The sequence below is a fragment of the Alligator sinensis genome, unplaced genomic scaffold (assembly GCF_000455745.1).
Source record: "Alligator sinensis unplaced genomic scaffold, ASM45574v1 scaffold1979_1, whole genome shotgun sequence".
NCBI lineage: Eukaryota > Metazoa > Chordata > Crocodylia > Alligatoridae > Alligator > Alligator sinensis.
The window spans coordinates 70,943-93,303 of record NW_005843419.1 but is presented as its reverse complement, the minus strand read 5'-3'; the positions used below and the strand labels follow the sequence as shown (position 1 = coordinate 93,303).

Below are 22,361 nucleotides of genomic sequence, written 5' to 3'. Positions count from 1 at the left end.
ACCAGCTGCTGCCAGGTGGGAGGTGGGGGGCAATCCCCGCTGCCCCTCACTGCCCCACATCATGTGAGGGGATCTCCCACGAGTCCCCTGACCCCCCCCCGCTCTCCCAGCCCCCCCATGGGTGCCCCGCTCACCACAGCCCCAGTCCTTTAAGAAAAAAAAAACCCCAAAACCCTTGGACTCACCAATTCCCGCCTGGTGGGGGTGAGGAAAGTCACGTGGTCAGAGTGTGGGTGGGGGTGTGAATGAAGGGGACTGAGCAGCTGCATTTTGCCTGGTTATATAAATGCAAATTAAAGGTCAGACCTCTGAGACACTGAGAGGGAAGCATGGAAAGGTAAGAGGCAGAGCTGTATTTTACCTCCCATTGAATCAAAGGAATTAGTACCACATGTGAAATTTCTTAATGCTTTATATTTTTCATATTTTTAAGTATGCTTTTGCCTAAAATTTGCCCCATTGTTTTTAGCGTTAGCACCCTGTACTCCTTTCAACCTGTGCTCCCCACATGAAATGTTCATTGATTCTAATGGGAATGCTACAGTTTGGTGACTGACGATAGGATAATGAACTCCTTCATTATGTTCATCTCCCCAGTGCTTTATGAAGTGTCTTCTGTGAAATCTTGCACAGTTGGTGGCTTCATAAAAATTAGAGCTACTAATATTTTACCAGAGAATATTTTGTCTTTGTTTAGGGGACCCCTGGATTGGACAATGATATAAGAGGGCCTAAAGGTTCAAAAGGAGAACAGGGAAGACAGGTAACAAACATGCCTTTTCTTCTAGTAATTTTTTCAGATATTGACATACACTCTAATCTAGCTTTTTTTAGAGTATGAAAAATAGCACCATGGATAACCACGGTTATTACAAATAATATAGAAATTCTTTAGCATCTAATTTTAATACCAAAGAATGTACCAGATAGGTGATTTGATATTTGTGAATTTGCACACAGCTCTTGAAGGTGACTTATGTTTATTTCAAAGAGATGGAAAAACAGCTAAACTTAGCTGTATGACAAACCCTAATTCCTGCTTCATATATGACAGAATTGGCTGATCTGTACATTAACTCAGTGTCTAAAGAAAAGAGAAAATGAGAACTGTGATGGCTGACATAAGTAGCACCTTCTATCCAAGTATATTTTGTGTATAGCCTAACTCTTTATTTTTTTATTACTGCTTTTCTAAATATACTGTTCCAGAAAGGCTTGCACAGTCATGTTGTGTAGATGAAAATTAAAATGGTACGCTTCAGGATTTTACTCTGACAAATGAACAAACGCAGATGTTGTATGACAGAAACATGATGACAAGACTATTTTTCCCTATGGATTTGCATGTCTACTTATGATTTCTTGGCTTGAAAGTTTAAGAACTACAGCTACACTTAAGATATGCAGGCCATAAAATTTTAATTGCTTATTTTACAGGGTGATAGAGGACCAAAAGGGTCAGCTGGCTCTCCGGGCTCTAGAAACTCTTTGGTAAGAACTTAGATAAGCAAGAACATAAATCCACAAAAGGGAAGAGTGATCTCAAGGTCCATGGGTGCCTGTAGACATGCAGGACATTTGCTCTGACACACTGTAATTATAGCACATTGGTTCAGACTTGATTACTTGCTAATTAGCATGCTCCAGCAGCTTCACCATCCCAGGTATTCAGCGTCCCCACACTTCAAAATGGTGGCAGGGGCGGTTTAACTAAAGCTCATCAAACGAGTGACTGCATCGAGCTGCTCAGGAGCTGCTCTAATTCATGCTCCCCCCACTCCTGGAGCACATGTAAAGATACCCAATGTCTCTCCATCAACCTTCACTCACTGCAGAAAGGTAAGAGAAACAGATCTCTGATTATTCCCAACCATCAATAATAGAATCTCAGGCAAACTCTTTTGAATATGATTCTTCAATACAAGTGAGTATCAGAAGAAAAAAAATAAGTTGGTGAAAATATTCCCCCTCCCTCCCCCCATTTCCCAGCCCCATCACTCCCTTCTTCTCTCAAAAATGGAACCTACTACAAAACTCACTAGTTTCTGTCTGCCAACCTTTTTGTGACTTCCTGTCTCTTCATCTCTTTTATCTTTCCAAAGAACAAAAAAATATGCAGCAATAAGCATTCATGTTAAAATGTTCTTTTTTTTGGTGCAGCAGTAATCAATAAGGGCACCTACAGATGTGTAATGAGGCTGTTCTGACACATTTACAGTGCATCAGAGCAGACTCTATTAATCAAGTCTACCGGAGCATGATAATTACTGTGCTCCAGCAGACTCCAGCATCATGTGTATTAGCACCCCTGCCCTGAAAAATGGCAACAAGGGTGCTTTAACTACAGCTTGTTTGACAAGCCCCCACCACCATTTTTCAGCATGGAGATACTGATACACATGATGCTCTGGGTGTTTTAATTAGAGAGGTTTTCAGAGCCACTCTAATTAAAATGCTACCCCCCTGTGCCCCCACTGCTTTCCAGAGGACATGTATAAATGCCCAGAAATACTAATGAGGTTAGAACCTTTTCTACTGTATTGTAAGAAATGCCTTTATGCAGTACTGTTAAAAACAGTTCTTGTAAATACATCCATTGTGCTGCTGTAGACAAGACCTACATGTTTTTATCAGAGCTGAATAGAAGTCTGTGTGCAGAGAACAAAAATGTAAGCAAAGAACCCCCTCCCCCATGTATTTCATACATTTACCTTCATTAATCATTTTTCAGAAGAAAGTTTTATTCTTTCATGTAGTGCTCATAGTACTTAATGCATTAGGTGACCAATATTTATGCTTCAGAGTTCTGATGACACACTCACTTTTAAATCATATAGTCTTAAGTTGGGGAACAAACTTTCTCAATTAATATTTTATTGTGGTGTTGTTGAAGAATAAAGATGCGTTCAGCCATAGATTTTAGCCTTCAGTTGCATGTTAACAGTTTTAAATCACTGTTTTAGAAGTTCATTTGTTGGGAACCTCCATTCTGTGGTTCAGAATTAATAAAAAATAATACTAACATCTTGAGCTAACATTCTTCAGTTCTAATGGGGGCAAAATATCCATTGAAATCAATTTTGATTTATTATCAGCTTCATCCTCTGAGTATTAAATAACAAGTAATATCATAGACACACATGGACATCCATGAAAACTTTTGCATTTGCTTTTACTCCCTCACTTTTCTATCATATATAGTACTTGAGTGCATTTTAAAGTATTGTGGGAGCTTCCAGTTATTTACAAAAAATGCTGAACAGTTGCCAAAAGTTAATCTCCATTTATATGATTCAAATAATAAGAAAAAAAAAGGTCTAAAATTTCTATTTTGTGCCTATTTGATCTTAGGGACCAGCGGGTCAAAAAGGACAACCAGGTATACCGGTATGTTTCATCCCTTTTCATATGTGCAATAGTACAAACATGGGAGATTTTTTGCATTTTAGAAAGGAAGTTCAATGCTTATTTTAGATTTATTATAGCATATGGGATAAAAGCCAAATCTCCATTTGCCTTACTCATGTGCAGGGATCCTGGTTTTCTTGGTTTAAAAATCACAAATTCTCTGATTCAAAATCCACATTTTTTCATGATTAAAATAAAACACCACTATATATATATAGCTATCAGTTGAACACAATGTTTTATTAATATATTTACAATTTTAAAGCAGTCTGTAAGCCTACCAGTGCCTCATTCAGAATAATTAAATATATTATAAATACAGACAGTCCTCGGGCTTACGACACAACTGGTTCCTGAAAACTGCGTCTTAAGTCAAAACATTGCAACTTGGAACTAATTTTCTCGTAAGAAAAAATGTTATAAATGGGGGACTGGTTCCTGAACCAAGCCCCGATACCTTGTTTTCACCGAAAATACCCCAGAATTTTGTACTTGATCAATTATAGATGAGTAATATAGCTACATTAATGTATTTATATTGTAAATAGCAATCATATTGATTTGGAAGGACTTCTTTGAGGTGACTTTGCTGGACTTTTTGAAGGGCTCTTGGTTGGACTTTTTGAAGGTTGTTGGCTGGAGTCTTCTCGGGAGTCTTGGCTGCAGGTTTTTCTGGAGTCTTGTCTGCTTTCTTAAAGAAAGTGTCCAAGAAAGTTTGGACAGATGTTCTCCAGAGAGATGAGCGATGCAGTGAACTTGTTCACTGGCATGGTGTTGCATTGGATCAAGCGTTGTAAAGTCAAAACTGGCGTCATAAATTTGAAACAGGGTGTCAGTTTATGAACGTTGTAAGTGTGAAACGTTGTAACTCGAAATGTTGTAACTACAGGACTGCCTGTACTTATAAATTTTGGTGTTTGATTTGGGGGGTTTTATAATGGAAAATCAAAGCTCTCCCTGCCCCCTTCACTTACCAGGACACAGGTCCAGCTGAGGCTATCTCTCCACTGCTTTGTGGTGCTGAGCAGCCCTAATATGCTGGTTCCCTGCCCATGCCAATGCCCCTCACTCCCCACCCACAGCCTCCCAGCCCTGCCGGTGCCCTTCATTCAACATCTACAGTCCTCAAACCCCCAGCCCTACTGGAGGGGGCCCTCAACCGCCAGGGCTCCCAGCATGGGAGCCCTGGCTGCTGCCTGCAGGAGGCACAGAGCGTGGTTTTCCTTCCCCCACAGGTGGCATGGCCGGAGCGGCGCCCACGTAGGGAAAAGTGCATGCTGCCCACAGTGGGCAGCTCATACCCTCCCCTGTCCTGTAAACTAAACTGGGGGACACATGCCTCCAGGAGTGCGCACAGTGGCAAGGAACCACAACCCCTACTGACCCTGGATGAGCTACCCGTGTCTCCATCCTACTCCCCACCTAGGCCCTGCAGCCAGAAATGGCTGCAGGCTCCAATTCCCATGCACCACACCAGCTGAGCAGCAGCCCCAGCCATACCCAACTCCCTCCCTCACCATGGAGGCTTCATTTCCCTTCTCCCCACCCCCATCTTACCTGTGGGAGCTGCTCCACACATGCACGAGGTGCCCCCTGCCTGACCGCCCTCCTCCCACTCCCTCCAGGCCCTTCCAGGCTGGAACTCTGCCAGCCTGCAAGGGGAAACCCACAATTTCCCTCATCTTTTGCCTTTAAAGCAGAAAATCCAGGTTTTACCAATTTTTTCCATGGCGAATGGAAAATCCAGATCTCTGTTCATGTGACTAGTCTCAGGGTTTTCAATAGTCCACATACAGCAGCATAGTGCAGAAGCTTAAACCACCTTGAGGTTAATGGAAATAAAGTATGGGACTAGATGTTCCACCAAAAAATCTTGCCTCTTGAAAAGGCTTGAATCTGAGCTTGTGCTCTTATACTATAGTCAGAACACTATAGAAACCCGTATTTTGCAAAATATGGTATGAGAGCTTTCACAAGGAAAATATTTAATTTAAGGGACACTTACCAGTCAAATCTGAGTCAAAATGAAATCTCATGCAAGAACCTGATGCAAAACCTAAGAGAAAAAGTACATTTCCATACTCCTTGCCCCTTCCCTCTATTATCTCTACCAGGCATAGGTAGAAAATAGTCTAACTTAAACTTAAAAACCCTTTCTCAAATATGTGCTTTATGTATTATTTTAATTGATTTGTTTATAAATGCTTCCTTAAAATAATAAACTTTTTATTATTATTTGTTTCTAGATTTTTTTTAATAAATCATATTAAAATGCAGATATGATCATTCTGTTGGGACATGCTGATAATGTCTTCACAGGTTATGCTAAGAAATGTAATTTGATCTAACTGGTGACCATTTAGAAGAGCATCACTCAGTGAAAGGAACAAATAGGAGTTGTTAAAGATTTTAAAAAACATAATATTGTTCTACTAATAGATTTATCATGATCAGTTGAGGAACTCTTTACAAGATGCTATCTCTTGATACAGGGTGTGAAAGGAGATCCTGGTTTTGATGGCTCTAACGGAGATCAAGGATTTAGAGGACCCCAGGTAAACAGTAATGCACACCCAGATATTTTTGAGGGGACAAAGGACTAAGTGGAGAATCTTTGTCCAAAGATGCAACTCCGAGGATGTACTCTGTGTGAGCACAAGCACTACAGAGAAAAAGGACTGCAGCACAGTATTAACTACTCTAACCTCCCTGGATTTAATCCTTCAAAACCTACAGATCTCCCTAGTCTGCAGTGAAGATATTCATCTGAAAGAATGGATGTGCCCCTTACTCTTTCTATTCTTCCATTTGAAATACCTACCTTAGTGTGGATGTTGTACAACACAGTGCTGCCTAATCTTTACACTTTTTAGAAGTTCCATGCTATTGAAGTGCTAAGTGGTATTATTTGTAAAGGATGGTCTTTGGCATGTTCACTTGGAACATACATATTTGTGCATTAGCTGAATTTTCTATGGTGTCTGCTTTCTAGGGACCTGGAGGAATTCAAGGTGTGAAAGGAGATCCAGGGAGTCAAGGAAATAAAGGTCCTCAGGTAAAAATATTGCACATAGACCCATTCTGCATATGCTCACTATGTGCATAACTGGTGGGAGAGTTCAGTTTTTAATAACTTGCTTAAATTATTTCTGTCTCTGGACTGCTATGCAGTGTATCATCAGGAAAAAACATAGATGTATTTCATGAAGGGGGGAGGTAAGCAATTTTACAGCTGTCACAAAATTATTTAACATTATAAGGAAAGAAAAGAAATTCACAATGTCAATAACAGTCTATTTATATCATGACCCACCAATTTACTTGAAGATGTGAAGGCACATATAGGCATAGGTATGTCACCATATATACATTGCAGGAATACATCTAAATATTTCTAAGGCTGCAAAGTCAATCCCTCAAGAATTAGAAAATTACAAAATTAAGCTTGTCCCCATGTGCAAATGTCTGATGCTAGTAATCAATTAAATGATAATATATAGTTTTTTTCCTGTGTGAAAATCTGAGAGCTGTAACCATTGTCTTGACAACCACAAAATCAGTGGTTGCATGCAAAAAGCAATGCCATTAAAGTGATGCAAAAGAGCATTTAAGTTGCCTTAAAGTCCAATTTTGTGGTGTGTACAAAGGCTCATAGAATCACAGAATCGAAGGACTGGAAGGGACCTGCAACATCATCAAGTCTGGTCCCCTGCCATGGGCAGGAAGTCATTGGGCTCAGACAAGCTCAACAAAGTGCTTGTCCAACCTCATCTTGAACACCTCCAAGGATGGCAACTGCACCACCTCTGCTGGGAGTGTGTTCCAGATTCTGGTGACCCTGACAGAGAAAACGTCCAGCCAGAATTTACCCTCTATTAGCTCGTGCCCTTTGGTTCTCATCCTCCCTTGAGGTGCCTTCCTGAAGAGTTGTTCCCCTAGCTCTTGATGCTCACATCTGACATACCTGTTGGCAGCTATCAAGTCACCTTTCAGCCTTCTCTTACTCAAACTGAACAGGCCCAGTTCCCAGAGTCTCTCCTCATAGAGCCTATCCTCCATGCCCCTAATCATATGGGTGGCCCTTCTTTGTACCCTCTTGAGCTTATCCACATTTTTCTTGAAGTACAGTGCCCAGAACTAGATACAGTACTTGAGCTGTGGCCTCACCAATACCAAATAGAGAGGGAGGAATACCTCCTTGGATCTATTGGCAACACATCAGCTGATGCACATCCAGGGTTCTATTTGCCCTTCTGAGAACCTCATCACATTATTGGCTCATGTTCATCTTCCAGTCAGTCATGACCCCCATGTCTCATTCAGATGATGTGCCAGCCAGTGGACCACCACCCATTGTGTAGTTATGGTGAAGGTTCTTCCTATCCAAATGAAGAACCTTGCAGTTCTCCCTGTTAAACTTCATCTGATTCTGTTCTGCCCATAAAACTAGTCTGTCAGAGTCATCCTGGATCTCTACCCTATCCTCTGATGTATCCTCTGATGTTCCCCACAGCTTAGTACCATCCGCAAACTTAATAACTGAGCTTTCCACCCCCTTGTCCAAGTCATTATTAAATATGTTAGCAAGCATGGGTCCAAGCACCGATCCCTGGGGGACACCACTGGAGACAGCCCTCCAGGCTGAGGCCATCCCCTGCATTACAACTCTCTAGGATCAGTCTCTAAGCCAGTTGTCCACCCACCTCACTGTAGGATGGTCCAGCCCAGTACTCTCCAGGTTGGTTGAGAGAATCCTGTGGGAAACAGAATCAAAGGCTTTACTGAAGTCTAAGTAAATGATATTAATCTCGCGTCCTTTATCCAGATGGTTAGTTACTTGGTCGTAGAAGGACACGGGGTTTGTCAGGCATGATCTACCCTCAACAAAGCCATGCTGGTTGCTTCTTAATACCCCATCAGTTACCAGCTTGTAATTGATGGCCTCCTTAACAAATGTATTTAACTTTTTCAAATTTTTTTTCCCAGGACCAAAGTCAAACTGACTGGTCTTTAGTTTGCAGGGTCATCCCTCTTCCCTTTCTTAAAGCTAGGCACCACATTGGCCCTCTTCTAGTCATCTGGGACCACTCCCAAGATCCATGACTCTTCAAACAAATTTGTCAGTGGCACTGCTATAAGCTCAGCCAGATCTTTCAGGGCTCTTGGATGCAGTGCATCTAGCCCAGCAGACTTGAAAATGTCCAAGTGTTGTAGGAGATCCCTCACCTGTTTGGGACTGATTTTATGTAGTCTGTTGTCTTCCCCATATACCCTGGGCCTCTGGTCAGGTGAACAGCCCTGTGATCACTGTGGGGCCTTACGTGTTGCACTGCCTCCCGGGTGAGTAGCCCCTCCCCTCAACTCATCTGCCATGACTTTGATGTTATGCTATCAAGAGAGGGGTTCAATGGAGATCTTCCTGAGAGGGCCTCCTGGCAAGCGGCAGTACTCACAATTTTTTTGGTGTGATGTTCCACAGGGTTCCGCCTCCCCTACACCCCGTCCACTAGCCAACCAGAAGGGTGTCTGTACAGTGGCGGCTTCGGCCCTGCGGGCTTGCCCACAGCTGGCTTCGGGTGGGGTCCCACGTCTGCATGGGCTCTGTTGGCTCTTGTCCCTCCAGCCTCGATGCACAGCCTTCCCTCTTGATCTCTTTGATTTTTTTCCCTTTTTCCTTTCAAAAGAAGTATTCTCCTGGGGAGAAGAGGGATGTGGAGCTGCCTTCTTTCCCCCAGCCTCCTACAGGGGACTCGAATGCCTCCCCTGCTCTGCCTCTTACAGGGAGCTTAAATGCTTCTCCTTGTCTGCCTTCCATAGGGAGCTGAAGGGCTTCCCTTGCTCTGCCTCTGGCAGGGGGCTCAAAGGTCTCCCCTGATCTGCCTGTCGGTGCTGCGCCAGCTGTACCACTCCTCTCTCGCGTAGGAGCCTCAGCACCTCTGGCATGCTGGCCACCAGCTCTCTCTCTCTCTGGCTCCCTTTCTGCCCTGGTCCTGGCGGGGCTTTTAAACTTTCCCACGGTGGCCGGTATGGCCGCTGTGATTGGTCCAGCTGTTCTCCGTGTGGGTTTTGGGGCCCACGGGAATTACCCTCTCCCCTTCGGGAGCCTGTGGGGGTGTCTCACCACCACAAGCCCCCATTTGATTTCAGAAATTTATGGTGCCTGTGATGTATTTGAGACAAAATTTTGGACCAGATTCTGCCCTCATTTACACAGGGGTATCATCCATTGGAGTTAGTGATATATTCAAAATCAGCCTGAGGCAAAACACCAATATTGCATTCATATAACTTTAGCCTTCTGGGTCAGTATATCTGTTATACATACACAGATGTATTTGGACTATGGGGATGAGAAATCGATAGTAATTTCATCTAGGCTTTTTTTATTAATAAAGAATAAACTTTAAACCAACAGCATAATCATCTACAGGATGTACCTCTAAACTGAGGCAGCCATGTTAGATAGCTTCATAGACTGAAAAAATATGATACCCATCAAACTACTGAGTAATCTTCAGCACAGACAAAATTGCTGCAGTGCTGGGAGGAAAATAATTGTTTGATCCAGACTTGAAGGAGGGAATCAAAGCATTATTTGAGTTGGATGTACTTGTCAGCTGCCAGATATAGTCAGATGTAGTTCTGTCAGTGCCTGTTGAGCTTATTGTCAGTCAACAGGAAATGCAATAGTGCATAATTTGTTACCAAAAAGAATTAAAGTGATTTATCTGTTTTTCCCACAAAATTCTCACATGGCTTCTTAATACTTGTTTAATTTTAGGGGATCCCAGGAAGTGAAGGTTCAAAAGGGAATCCTGGAAGTCCTGGAGTAAGAGGAAGTAAAGTAGGTCACATACCCTACTCTGATTTTGTTATTGAGATGGTTTTAAAATTAAATCTGTGTATTCCTGCCTGATAATCTTGCTGGTGGATCAGGTCTTTGTTCTCAGTAGCAGTTGCATGAACAATACAAGGAGACAATGTGGCCATAGCAATGGAAATGAGATTTACTGTAAAAACTCTGGGACTTTGGGTTGAAGGTTTTACTGCATTCAGCTGATTTTAATATTGGAGAGATTAATCATGTCCAGTAGGGCTGTGTGAAATTTTGCCAGCTGTTTCATTTCAATGCTGTTTTGACTCATTTCGAGCTTCAAACAGTGAAATTGAAACAAAAGGAAGGGTTTTGGAACAACCTCAAAATGAAACAAGGGCAGCCAAAACATTTTGAAATGTTTCAAGTTTCAAAGCTGAAGCTGGGCTTGCCTGCAGGGAAACAGAAAGTAAGGAGGTAGGGAGGGAAGAGGGAGGAAGGACACAGTGAGGGCACACCTTAACACACATTCTGGAGAAGAAGCTCCTGCAGGAGGAAAGAAAGGCTCTGTCACAGTTTGGCTGCCTGAGATGCTGCTGATGCTACTGTGCTGCTCACTAAGTTATTGTTTTACCTGTTGTCATTTAAAGTGGTGGACTGGATGAGGCTGTAGGGGAGGAGGAGACCTCATTGACACACGCTACCATATCATGTAGAGGCCCCAGCGCCAGTGAGGGCATGCCTTAACACATACACACAACGTCGCACACGTATGAGTTTTACTTGTCATTAGCTTGAGGTGCAGTTTCCAAGAAACCCCTGCACCTATCTCCTCGAAAGCTTGCAGGCTTCATTCTCTCAGAAGAGGCTACCAGCCTTGCTCTTTTCATTCAAATCTGCCCAAAAATGACAAAGTTATAGGCAGTTTATGTTTCCCCGTTATAGCCTATGGGTGAAACATTGAAACAGCACTGAAACAGTTTCGACGAAATAAAACAGAACAGCGCTTTTGAAATTAAATGAAACTCAAAATGAAACACTGTCCCATCAAAACAGCAAAACAGAAATCAAAATGAAATGATGCTGTTTTGCACAGCCCTAATGTCCAGAGGGTTTAAGGTGAATTCCAATTCAGACATCTGGCATCATTTAAAAATTTTCATTAACAGGGTGAAGGCAGGAGAGATTCTATGACAAAGCAAGCTGTTGCCTATGAAAGCTTTATGCCTTTTTGAATGAATTAGTCTCTAAGAAACCACCCTTCCCTGCCTTCTGCCTGATGTCAGACTAACACAGTGCGTTACTTCTTGTTATTTGACAGGGAGAAACTGGTGAACCTGGACCAAAAGGACTTGTAGGACCATATGGTTCCCGGGGGATGCAGGTATGTAATTTATTGTCTCTTTGGGCAGCCCCTCCTTGCATTTCCATTTATAAATCATTTGTAACCTCTGCCCTCATAACATTTGAATTTTGCTACCAGCAGGGACCAACTGTACAGTCAATTAGAATATGAATATGGACAATAATAATTGTGTTAAAGTGCAGTAAAATAAAGATACATGATTTAAATAAAATGGTCTGTTCATAGGGAGAAGATGGTATTGACATACAAGGTAGAGTAGGAAGAAAAGGTGTAAAGGTAAATATGCAAAAGAAACTATGTATGGATACTCTAACTGTTTATTACATTATTTTTTAAATCATGTACAGTAAGAGAAAAGTGGTTTTCTATTAATATCTGAGGTCAGTCTCCCAAACTCTTGCTTTTTACCATAAACCTTTCCATTTTTGTTGCCATCTTTTACTATGTAAATCCTGCAATCTGATCCATACAAGCAGATCACTTTGCACACAGATGGAGTCCCTTTGACTTCACTAACACTTGTATGGTCATGAAGTTCTGTCTGTCTGGGGCATATTGCAATAGAAAAGGAGCATAAGCAATCTGAAGAGCAATAAAACAAATATTGAGTGAGCAGTCTCAGTGTTCAGAGCAATTACAGGTGGCTGGCAGGCTAACCAATGCCAGCTTCTTGTTCAAACCCATTCTTACAGGAGATCAAGACAAATATATCTTTCGAGTATTTTAATAGTAGCTTCTTGCTACTTGACCAATCATATGCTTATGTACTGAACAGCACAGTAAGTCCACCCTTAGTGTATTCTTTTAAAATAATACTTATGTAAGAAAACTAGAAAAAGCAGAAACCCCAAAGCTGGATTCCTCAGCTTTTTTGTTTTTATGGGTAACAACTCCCAGACACACAAGAATTTTTTATTCAAGTCTTTTAATTCTATCAATGCAACTCTGTCCTTCATAGCTCCTCCTATCAGTATTAACCCACTTTACTACCCGATTCAACCCTTCCTCCTCCCCATGGAAATTATCTTCTAAGCACATAATAAAAAATACAATTGTTTGTGTTGACTTTTAACAATGATTGGGCCAGGCTTTTTCTGTATGAATGGCTGTTTCATTCTGTTTAGACTATAAGTTACTTGCTTTAAGGGTGGTCTTTTCTGTATTTTCTACAGTACATGTTGGCACCTCAAAAATAATAAATAGCAGTAATAAAACTTTCTCCAGCACACTCAATGTCATTGTTCATGTCTGGCTCTATCTATAGTTCAGAGAAACCAATGAGAAATAGGGTTAAAAAACTGAACAGGAAGAACAATGTGATATATTTTGTGTCTCTTTATATATGACACACTATATATGTCTATCTATATATTACCAGTATAATAACATTTTAACTTTTCTACTGTAAATAACAGGGACAAAATGGATGCCCTGGAGATACTGGAATGCAGGTATTGTACTTTGCATCAAGATTGCAGCTTCCTAATTCTCCGCTCTGTTATAACGTTTTTGCACACATAACTTGGTTGTAGTTCAGGTTTTACTAATCTAAACCCAGGGTAACAGAATGGAGATTTTAAGAATGGAAATTAGTTTCCTTGGTAGTTTTTTGGTAAAATAGCATGAAACCGTCTTGCCTTTTTATGGGAGGAATATCCAGTCACTGTTCAGGAGTTTATGCTAGAAATTGCCCAAACAGCTTCTCCCTGCTACCTAGCTGTGGTTTAGTATAGGGAAAGCACCACTCTGAATGAGCCCATACTAGTCAACTGCAGTACAGTGGAGGGAGAGAGCCCCCTCCACTAAAGCCCCCATGCCTGACTGTGGCCATGAAGGCAGAGCCCCTTGCAGCTAAACACTGACAAGGCCACAGCTCCAGAGACTTGATCTAAATGCTCCAGCCTAGGCTGTGAATTGCCAACCCCTGGCCTGGACTATTTTAACACTGTTTAAGCCTTTAGACATGTTACTTATTGGAGGTTATCTATGAGTTTATTTGTAAAAATGACTCTAAGTCAGGATCATCCAAATTTGGGAATAGCTATGAATTGCACCTGCTGATTGGGAAGCAGGTGCCCCTATCTCACATCTTTCTGTCACTAGTGCAACAGGTAGCAGACAGCGTTAGCAATGACATAGTCTAGCCATCCAACTATATGCCAAAAATCCAATATTTTGTTTCTTATCCATCCATGTGGACCATCGTATAATGTGTAGAAATCTGTATGCTAAGCATAAATTGACTATTAAAATCATTTATATGAAAACTGCGCTATATGAAAATTTCATATGAAGTATAACATAGATATGTTACATAAGTGTCAGTGAACTCTGCTATATCTATATCAGATCATCTCATCCCCTAGAGCATGCCTAAGGGAAGTTTATGCAACGGGTTGAAAATATAATGTACAGACCATGACTGTTGACAAAACTATGAAAATTGCCTCCTTTGAAGAGTGAAGGATTTTTCATAGAAAAGCTCCCAAATTCTCAAATTTATTAAAACTAAACACAAGAAAGTCTGATGCATTCAACCTTAGCTTCTAGCAGTTCTAGACTTTCACGTGCTGACCATACAATGTGTTGATACAATAGGGTACTTGCAGCTGTAAACTCCCCCCACCCAAAACAGCGCTTTAAACTCAATGCATTCCCGCCCTGAGTCCCAGGCATGCCCAGGAGAGGCAGCAAATTACTTAAAACATTGTGGTTCAGTGTCTATAAAATCAGGCACTTAAGCGGGGCTTTTTTGGCGCTTTTATCTAATAGCTGATTAAATCAGCTTTAGCTGAAAGTGCCAAAAAGCCCCACTGAAGCACCTGATCTTTACAACCACTGCAGAACTGGGTTGAAGTAACGCGTTGCTTCTTCTGGTAAAGCGTGGGGTTTTTTTGTTTGTTTTTTGAAACATCTGTAAGTAGCCATAGATTCTTTGAGGGAAAATATATTAAACAAGGCATGGAAAAAAATATGGGTCATACTAGTTATGTTAATGTTCTGCTGCGGGAGCAGCAGAAACAGCATCTTGTGGACCAAATCAAGAATCCAGTGCCACTCACCCCACACAGCAACAAGCGTCTGAGCTGCAGTAGAGTCTGTCGATCCCAGATGGGCCTCATCAGCAATCATCTTCAGACACACAGATAAGACAATCATGGAAGACAATCATCGCTAACTATGAAGAACTGCCAAAGAAGAATGTAAAACCTCAGGCTTTTCCTTCCATTCTCTTGTTTTTCCTCGCAGAATTTTCTGCCGTTAATATTTTAATTACAGTTAGGATGAATCTATATCTGAGGCTAGCTGCTAGGGACTGGCAGAGCTTGATTCAAGGCAAGGAAAGATTTCTGTCCCTCTGATCCCAGGACTGTTTGGTGCAGGTGACCAGCTTTTCCCTAGTATAAATATTGCAGCCTAAGGGCTTGATCCTTACCAGTTAAATGAATGACAAAATTCCCTTGACTTCAACAATGTAGGATTGTCTGACCATTTGTCAAGGCAACAGGACTGATCTTTTCAGATAGGAACTGCCAGCGCATGATGGACTTGAACCAGGGGCGACACATAGGGGGAGCACGGGAGTGCATGTGCACTCCCTGAGCATGACGGTGCATCCCCTGCGACAGTGTCGGTGGCGCCTGCTGGCAGTCACCACTCGCCACCCTGCCGCCGATGCCACCAACGGCACCTGCAGGCGGTCCGCGATCCCCACTGACCACCACCAACACTGCTGGCAGTGACTGTGGGAGTTCACCAACCCTTGGCTGGTGCTCGCCAGCCCCCCCATCCTGCTGCCACCAACAGCACCAGCAGCATCTGCTGGAGCTCCCTCGTTTACTGCTGCCACCACCGCACTCCTGCTGCTACCATGCCCCCCAGCCACCAGGGGCATGCGCCGTTCATGACTTGAAACATAATCTATTCTACCCCTGATTCTCTGCTATCCTGGGGGAAGAAAATAGTATATCATCAGTTACTCTGGCTTAGCACCACCAGGAAATTTTCATAGTTATATCAGCATTTCTGCTGCCCTAGTAAGGTACCTTTCCACGTAGTTTTGCACTCTCAAGACCCATTATGTGTCCCTGAGGAGGTATAAAGTAGCTAGAAGAGGCTGGAGAATCTGGGAGATTTGAATCTAGTAAGCAGTCGTGCAACAAGCTTACGCAGCTGAGCATCAGTGAAGTAAAGCATTCAAACTGTTGCACTTTAGTTTAGAGTTTCTCACAGGTAGATGCCAAAATCAACCTAACCTGAAGAATATTTTCATGCCTCCACCACTGAACAAATAGGGCTTCCATACAAGTACTAGTTAAAAATAATAAAATGTAACAAAATCCTCCTGCTCACTTCTGACTATTCTGCAGTCATTAAACAATACTTGGAATATTTGTTTCGCAATTGAAGTGTAAATATAAATACAGTACTGGGCCAACATCCAGTTATATTAGATGAAAGCTTAGGCTGCAAAATTCAGAATGGGATCTGGAATTTTGTTTCAGGCTTTAGGAGAGAAAAGAACCAGCTATAAATCAAATTTTGGATCCATATTTGGTTTTGAACTGTGAGCTTCCCCCACTCCTTTGAAGCTCAAAGATGTTCTGATCTAGAGTTTTAATTTGGGGTCTAAGGGCAAATCTTTCCCAGCCACTTTTGGTGGAGGGCTGGGTCAGGATAGGGAGGAGGTATGGAAAAGTCTGTACCCAAGTTCTCCTGGGTGTTACTCTGGTAGCAGACCAGAAAGAAAAGCATTTGCAGAGTGCAGGGATAAGAACGTAAATGTTTCCCATTGGCTCAGCTGTGTCTTTATGTCAAAGTTGCACCTTGTTCTCTGTTTTTCTGAAGGTTTTCTCCTGCAGTTGTTACGTGAAAACAGTTCAGCTGTATTGTTTTCATCCTAGTGTAGGTTTCCTGTACAAGTGTGTAGACCTGTGTGGCTGTAAAATTCTCATGTAACCTAACCTATATGTTTTTCTGCCTCTAGAAGTGGGATGTAAAAATGGGGAAATAAGCTGCCATTTAAACTTCTTTCATGAATTGCTTTTTTTGATCATGCTTCAATTTTGCTGTTTCTAATTTTAATTAGGGTGAAATGGGTGATGCAGGAATTCCTGGTGAGCCTGGACCAAAAGGAAATGTGGGAAACATGGCAAGTAACAATGTATATTAAATTATCAATGCTGAATTGTTCTTGGAGCTGATGTGTGGGTTTAGGACAGGGTGGAAAACAATGCTGCTGTTACACCCACCCAGTTGCACCATTGACTCGGCAGCAGCTGTAAGTTGCCGTTTCCCACATGTGTTGCAGATGTCCCAGGCACCTAGTTGTGTTGTTACCCCTCTGAAGTGAGGACATCAAATCAGTTTTCAAATATTTGAAGAGCTGCCTCAAAGAGGAGAGAAAGCAACTGTTCTTCTTTACCACTGGAGGCAAGGCATGAAGGATGGTTTCAAATTGAAGCAGAGCAGATTTAGATTAGATCTCAGGGGGAAAAAAATCTTCTTTGCTATTAAGAACAGTAACAGTGGAGTAGACTGTCCAGGAAAGTTGTGGATTTCTTTCTTTGTGGGGTCACTTCAGGACTTTTGCTGTATCTCCATGAAAAAACAATGAGACTAATGGTCCTAAATCATCTAGGCACTTATGAATATGTTGTTCACAGACATTAACAAAATAGATCCAGGGCTGACAGCTGCAAGCCATTGGTGGTAAAAGTATACATTGGTTTGGAGTGTACATTTGTCACTTCTAGGCCAAGAGAAGCTCTTTCCAAAGCACTCTCAGAAATCGGGGCTATTCCTAGGTCAGTCTGCTGCTGAAGCAGAATAGAATGAGCTTTAAAAGCAGTTTTAAACTGGTTTGCCTGCATTAAGAAACCGTGGACCAGCATATCTGTTTTTACTGCAGCCACTCCCAGCCCAGCCTCTCTGGTGCAGACCTTGTGCAAAGTCTGTCTGAGATCAAGGGGTGCATAGCAAAGGACGCAGGTCTTCAGTTGCAATTTCAATCCAATTATCTCAATACCCATGACAAACGTTAATGAATTTAACTCTCTGGTGTCTCTGAGATAAACAGACATTTTACCAGGGAGAAAGCTGAGTCAAAGGAAATTACATGACTTTCCCATGGTTGTACTGAGAAGGAAGGGAATCCCTGTCACTGTTCAGTAAGCATTGCTAGGATTCAGCCACAAAAAAGTAGTAATGTGATGCCAGAGGCATAGCTGCACTTGAGTGGTGCAGCAATGGTATACAAGGCTGAATCAGGGGATGCACTGCCTGTGGCCAGGCTAGCAAGGCAGAAGCTGTTATTTTTGCTCCTGCCCTGATCACCCCACTTGTAACACCACTGTAGGATGCCACCCTCTACACTTTTCCTCTTTCAAAAAGGTTACACTTGAAATTATATAGGCCTTGGCATTAAACCAGGAATATCTTTGCTGAATTCAGTGGAATTAAATGGACAGTATTAAAAGGATGGCATTAAGAAGTGGTATTAAAGAGAAGGAGAATTGGGCTCAAGACCCGGAGGAAGCTCAAGAAGTTTATACAATTTATTGTGATTGTCACTATGATTATCATTTATACCAATGTTTTCAGGGCACTGCAGGCAATGCTGGGAAAATAGGCGATCCAGGAGACCCAGGACATCGAGGACGTAGGGTATGAACTTATTATATAAAGTGTGTGTGATTTTTATATCTGTATGTATTTACTTTACATGAAAAGCTGCTCTTTTAAATTTAGATAGGAAGTTGCTCAGTGATGATATTAACTTTTGGGAGGTTTTTTGTCCTAGATTTACAATCTGGATGTAATGATCTAAACAATTAATACATCAACATTTATTTGGAATGAGAGCTTAGCTGCTTGATTATGTCATTTTGAAGCGTGAATTCTATATTCTTGCCAGCAGTATGAAAATGCATATTTGTTTATATGAAAATATTGTGTAATACTCTGAGCTACCATGGCAAGGGTCAGATTTTCAGAGAAAAAGGAGGACCCAGAGTTCATGAATACAATTGCGTGTCCATATTAGTGCTCCTGAAAGCATCAATCAGGGCATGCCATGCATCATTTATTATTTAGACACCCAAGTCCGGGTAGCTGATTACACATACAAATGTGATTAACTTTATGTGCAAATTTAAACAATATTGATGTCCCTAAGTGTGCCTCCTCTGAAAAAAGGAACTTTAAGTGCAATATTCAGAATGCCAAACATATTTTTTTTTGTTTTGTTGTTCATTTTTAAAAAAGCAATAAGTAAGAAATATATGTAACTCTTCTGCCAGGCACCAGTTGACAGCACCAAGGGCCAGGCTCAAATTTCAGGGTATCCAGTTGCCTTTGGAATTGTTTCTGTTCAAGCCTGAAGTTCTAATCATGGCTTATGTTGGTAAATTAGTCTATAATGCTTAACTGGAAAGCTAGGATCAAAGTAGCTATGCCAAGATTTCACTCATCTCTGGGTGCATCTATACATCGCCATACATCTACGATGTTGCTACGGTGCCGTGCTTTTAGTACTTCTTCCTTTATGGAAGTACTAAAGCACAGCGCAGTAGCAGCTCATCCTGCTCTGTGCGGGTGGTGCACGCTTAAATTTTCCTGCTACGTTGCCATAACAAGACTATAAGCAGGGAGTGTGCCGCTATGGAGAGGTAGCAGGCGATCACGTGAAGACCCACATGATCACTTCATCACTGTAGCACACTATACAGTGACATCATCGCAGTACAGCAATATGTAGACGCTCCCTCTGAAATTGTGTCTAGACTCCACTCAAACCTGAGTCTTTTTTTCAATCCTGGTCAAATAAAATACCCAGTTAATTTCCCGCTATGATACATTGATGTTTAGGAGCAGTGATGTTAGATCTGAATTTTAAGCATGCTGGGCATATCTCCATGAGATGTTTACTGTGGTGTAAACTAATTCACTTTGCAGTAAATGTCCTGTGTCTACGTGTGTGGCCCTATTAAGCCATAGGAAACTAGTTAACTCCACTGCAAGTGGAGTACTATCCTGCTGTGAGTTTTGTTTTTTTTTTACTCTGCAGCACTGCACAAGTAGATGCTGATGTGGCTGGCTGGGGAACAAGGGTGCTTCAGTGTGGGGGCTGCCTGCCAGCTAGACCCACATTGGAGCACCCTCGTGCCCCAGCCAGCTCCACCACAGCGTGTTGAGCTGGGTTGGGGAAGCTCCAGACTGGCAGGTAGCCCCAGCTGTCAACATGGTGTGGTCCTGGATGCATTTGTAAACGCAGCACCCAAGAGCAATAAACTCCAGCACAATATGTGCCAGAATTTATTGCATCACATTAATATGCATATATAGATGTGCCCACTAAGTACTTCTCCCCGTGTACATTTTTATTTATTCTTCGTTCTTTCTCTCTCAAATTCCCCAAAATAAAATATCCAGACTGAAACAGTAGCAGCTGTAATGATTTTGGAATTCTTAAGGTTATAACAATATGATACACAATCAGAGATAAAATAGTTCAATTGGCTTATCTCGAGCCATTCTTACAGCTTATTGTCATTAACTATGGAGTGAAACTATTTGAAGAGAAGTAGTAATCTGTAACCTTTGATCTTATAGGGGCCAAGAGGACCAAAAGGAGAGTCCTCATTTCCAGTAGGTATCTCTAGCATAGCCTATTTTTAGGAGTTTAGAAATCACTTGGCCAGATGAGCACTTTCATTTTTCCTTTTTCTACCCACAGGAGTGTGGCCTAATTAACTATGTACGCAACCACAGCCGTAAGTACTGCATCTTCCTGTGTAATGTTAACAGCTAAAATGATATGCTGGGGGAAGATAAATAAATTCTTAGTAGGCACTTAGGAATAATCGATGCCTTGTTGAATAACGAGGATGGCTCATGTGTCCTTCAAAGGAATGTGTGTGTCACAATTACTCAGTCTGCAACTGAGTGGCATAAATCAATCCTTTATAACAGTGGTACTCAACCTCTGGCCTGTGGGCCAAATCCAGCCCACAGGGCCATGTCATCTGGCATGCAGGGCTCCCCACAGGTCTGGAAATTTGGTGATGGGGGAACAGTGTCAGTGTTAATTACTGACGCTCTGGAAGCCACTGCAATGATACTGCCACTGGTCCCCTGCCACTACATTTCTGGACCCATGGGCGTGATAAAGTGGTCCTGCATGCTAGGTCACTTTGGTGCGTGGAGCTGGGCTAGCATGTGTTGGGCCACTTCAGCATGCAGGGTCAGATCCAGTGTATGCAGGGTCAGATCCATGGTGCATGTGGCCAGATCCATGGGGTCACTCCATGTCTAGATCCAGTGTGCTAACCCCATGCTAGATATAGCATGTGGACCGACTCCACCTGCATGATCTTGCTTGTGGGGTTAGAAGGTTGAGAACCACTGCTTTATACAGATCGTAGGCCTGCTCATACATCCTTGTTCATGTGAGTAGTCCTAATTTTCAGTGACAATTCAGATGAGTTGGGAATATTTGGGAGCAGAGAATATTAGAGAGCATATTGTAGTGTTTTAGCCCAGTATTTCTAACTATAGGCACTGCCATAGCAAAAACTCAGGAGTTTTGCTGATCTTCTGAGTAACATCTATTATTGCCCCAAACTCTGTGGAAAAACAGGAACTGTCCCAATCTATAGTAGGTACATACAGAGCAAAATAAAGGCCAGATCCTGAACTCTCAGTACATGTAATATACGTAATCCAGTGAGAGATTTTTCCATTCACAAGGATTTCTGGGAAATAATGTGTGGGCAATGTCTATCACTAATTGTTTTATTTTTAAAGGTATTTTAGAAATATATATATTTTAATCTGCTAATATATATTTTTCCTTTTCCTTTCCTTTTCTTTTCCCTTTTTATGTTCAGGTTGTTGGAGTGGTAAGTACCACTTATTTTAATCAAAATAGTAAAACGTATTAATGCTTCTAGTGAAGGTAGTTAGGTTAGGCAGAAGCCTGAGTAGCTAAAACCAATTTTTTTGTTCTGGAGTTTTGCTTTTTGGTAGATCAATTATGGTTTTTCTCTGTCTAACTGAGCACTAAAACTATAGTTCCATAAAGAAAGTATGCTACTTGCTCCCTGCCCATTTTGTCACTGCTTTTCAAACTATCAAACTTTTCTTCCTGCAGTTGCAGAGTTTTGCTTTCCTTTCTCTTTGGCTTTCCTCTGAGTATGTTATACTGATGGAGATTTAAAAATAAAGAGTCACTCTGCTTTGCTTTGCTTTTGCTTTTGAGCACTTCAGCAAGTCCGGATCATCTAAATCCAGATTGACTAATATCGGCAGAGTTCAGTGGCTAAACACAGCCATCAAATAAAACTGCATAAATAAGGGTTGTTTTCCCCCCTTTTTGCCTATTTTATTATCTGATTTTCTAGGTGTAGCTAGAAAATAACCAAGCTGCTATAAGGGACAAATAACCGAGCTGCTATAAGGGACTATTGCTGCAGTCCCCTAAGTTATTTCATTTCCATTTATGACCTGATTTTTGAGAGCTGCTGGACACTTTCAGTTCATTAAATTCAGTGGAACCTACCTTTGATCAGCATCTCTGAAATTCAGGCCACTGTTGTAAATCATTGCATGTCTCTAAATCACTTGCCTTCAGATCACTAGCATTTCCAATCCTTTATTTCATTTGTTTCTGGAGTTGTTAGGCCCCATTTGGCTGACGCCCTAGAATGATGCAATTGCCAAATTGAAGGCATTTTCTTTTTTTCTTTTCTTTTCTTTTCTTTATCTTAATAG

General features: G+C 41.7%; 1 protein-coding gene across 1 annotated transcript in view; it reads left to right on the top strand.

The window, feature by feature from the left end:
* COL6A6 (collagen type VI alpha 6 chain) overlaps positions 1–22,361 on the top strand; it is an 84,947-nt gene that overhangs the window by 43,073 nt on the left and 19,513 nt on the right. The window contains exons 19-32 of the mRNA XM_006038640.3: positions 698–763; positions 1,438–1,491; positions 3,352–3,387; positions 5,901–5,963; positions 6,401–6,463; positions 10,190–10,252; positions 11,544–11,606; positions 11,814–11,864; positions 13,004–13,039; positions 16,678–16,740; positions 18,192–18,254; positions 20,202–20,237; positions 20,326–20,362; positions 21,479–21,490. Of these exons, the coding sequence (XP_006038702.1) occupies positions 698–763; positions 1,438–1,491; positions 3,352–3,387; positions 5,901–5,963; positions 6,401–6,463; positions 10,190–10,252; positions 11,544–11,606; positions 11,814–11,864; positions 13,004–13,039; positions 16,678–16,740; positions 18,192–18,254; positions 20,202–20,237; positions 20,326–20,362; positions 21,479–21,490 (706 nt within the window). The remainder of the gene's footprint in view (positions 1–697; positions 764–1,437; positions 1,492–3,351; positions 3,388–5,900; positions 5,964–6,400; positions 6,464–10,189; positions 10,253–11,543; positions 11,607–11,813; positions 11,865–13,003; positions 13,040–16,677; positions 16,741–18,191; positions 18,255–20,201; positions 20,238–20,325; positions 20,363–21,478; positions 21,491–22,361) is intronic.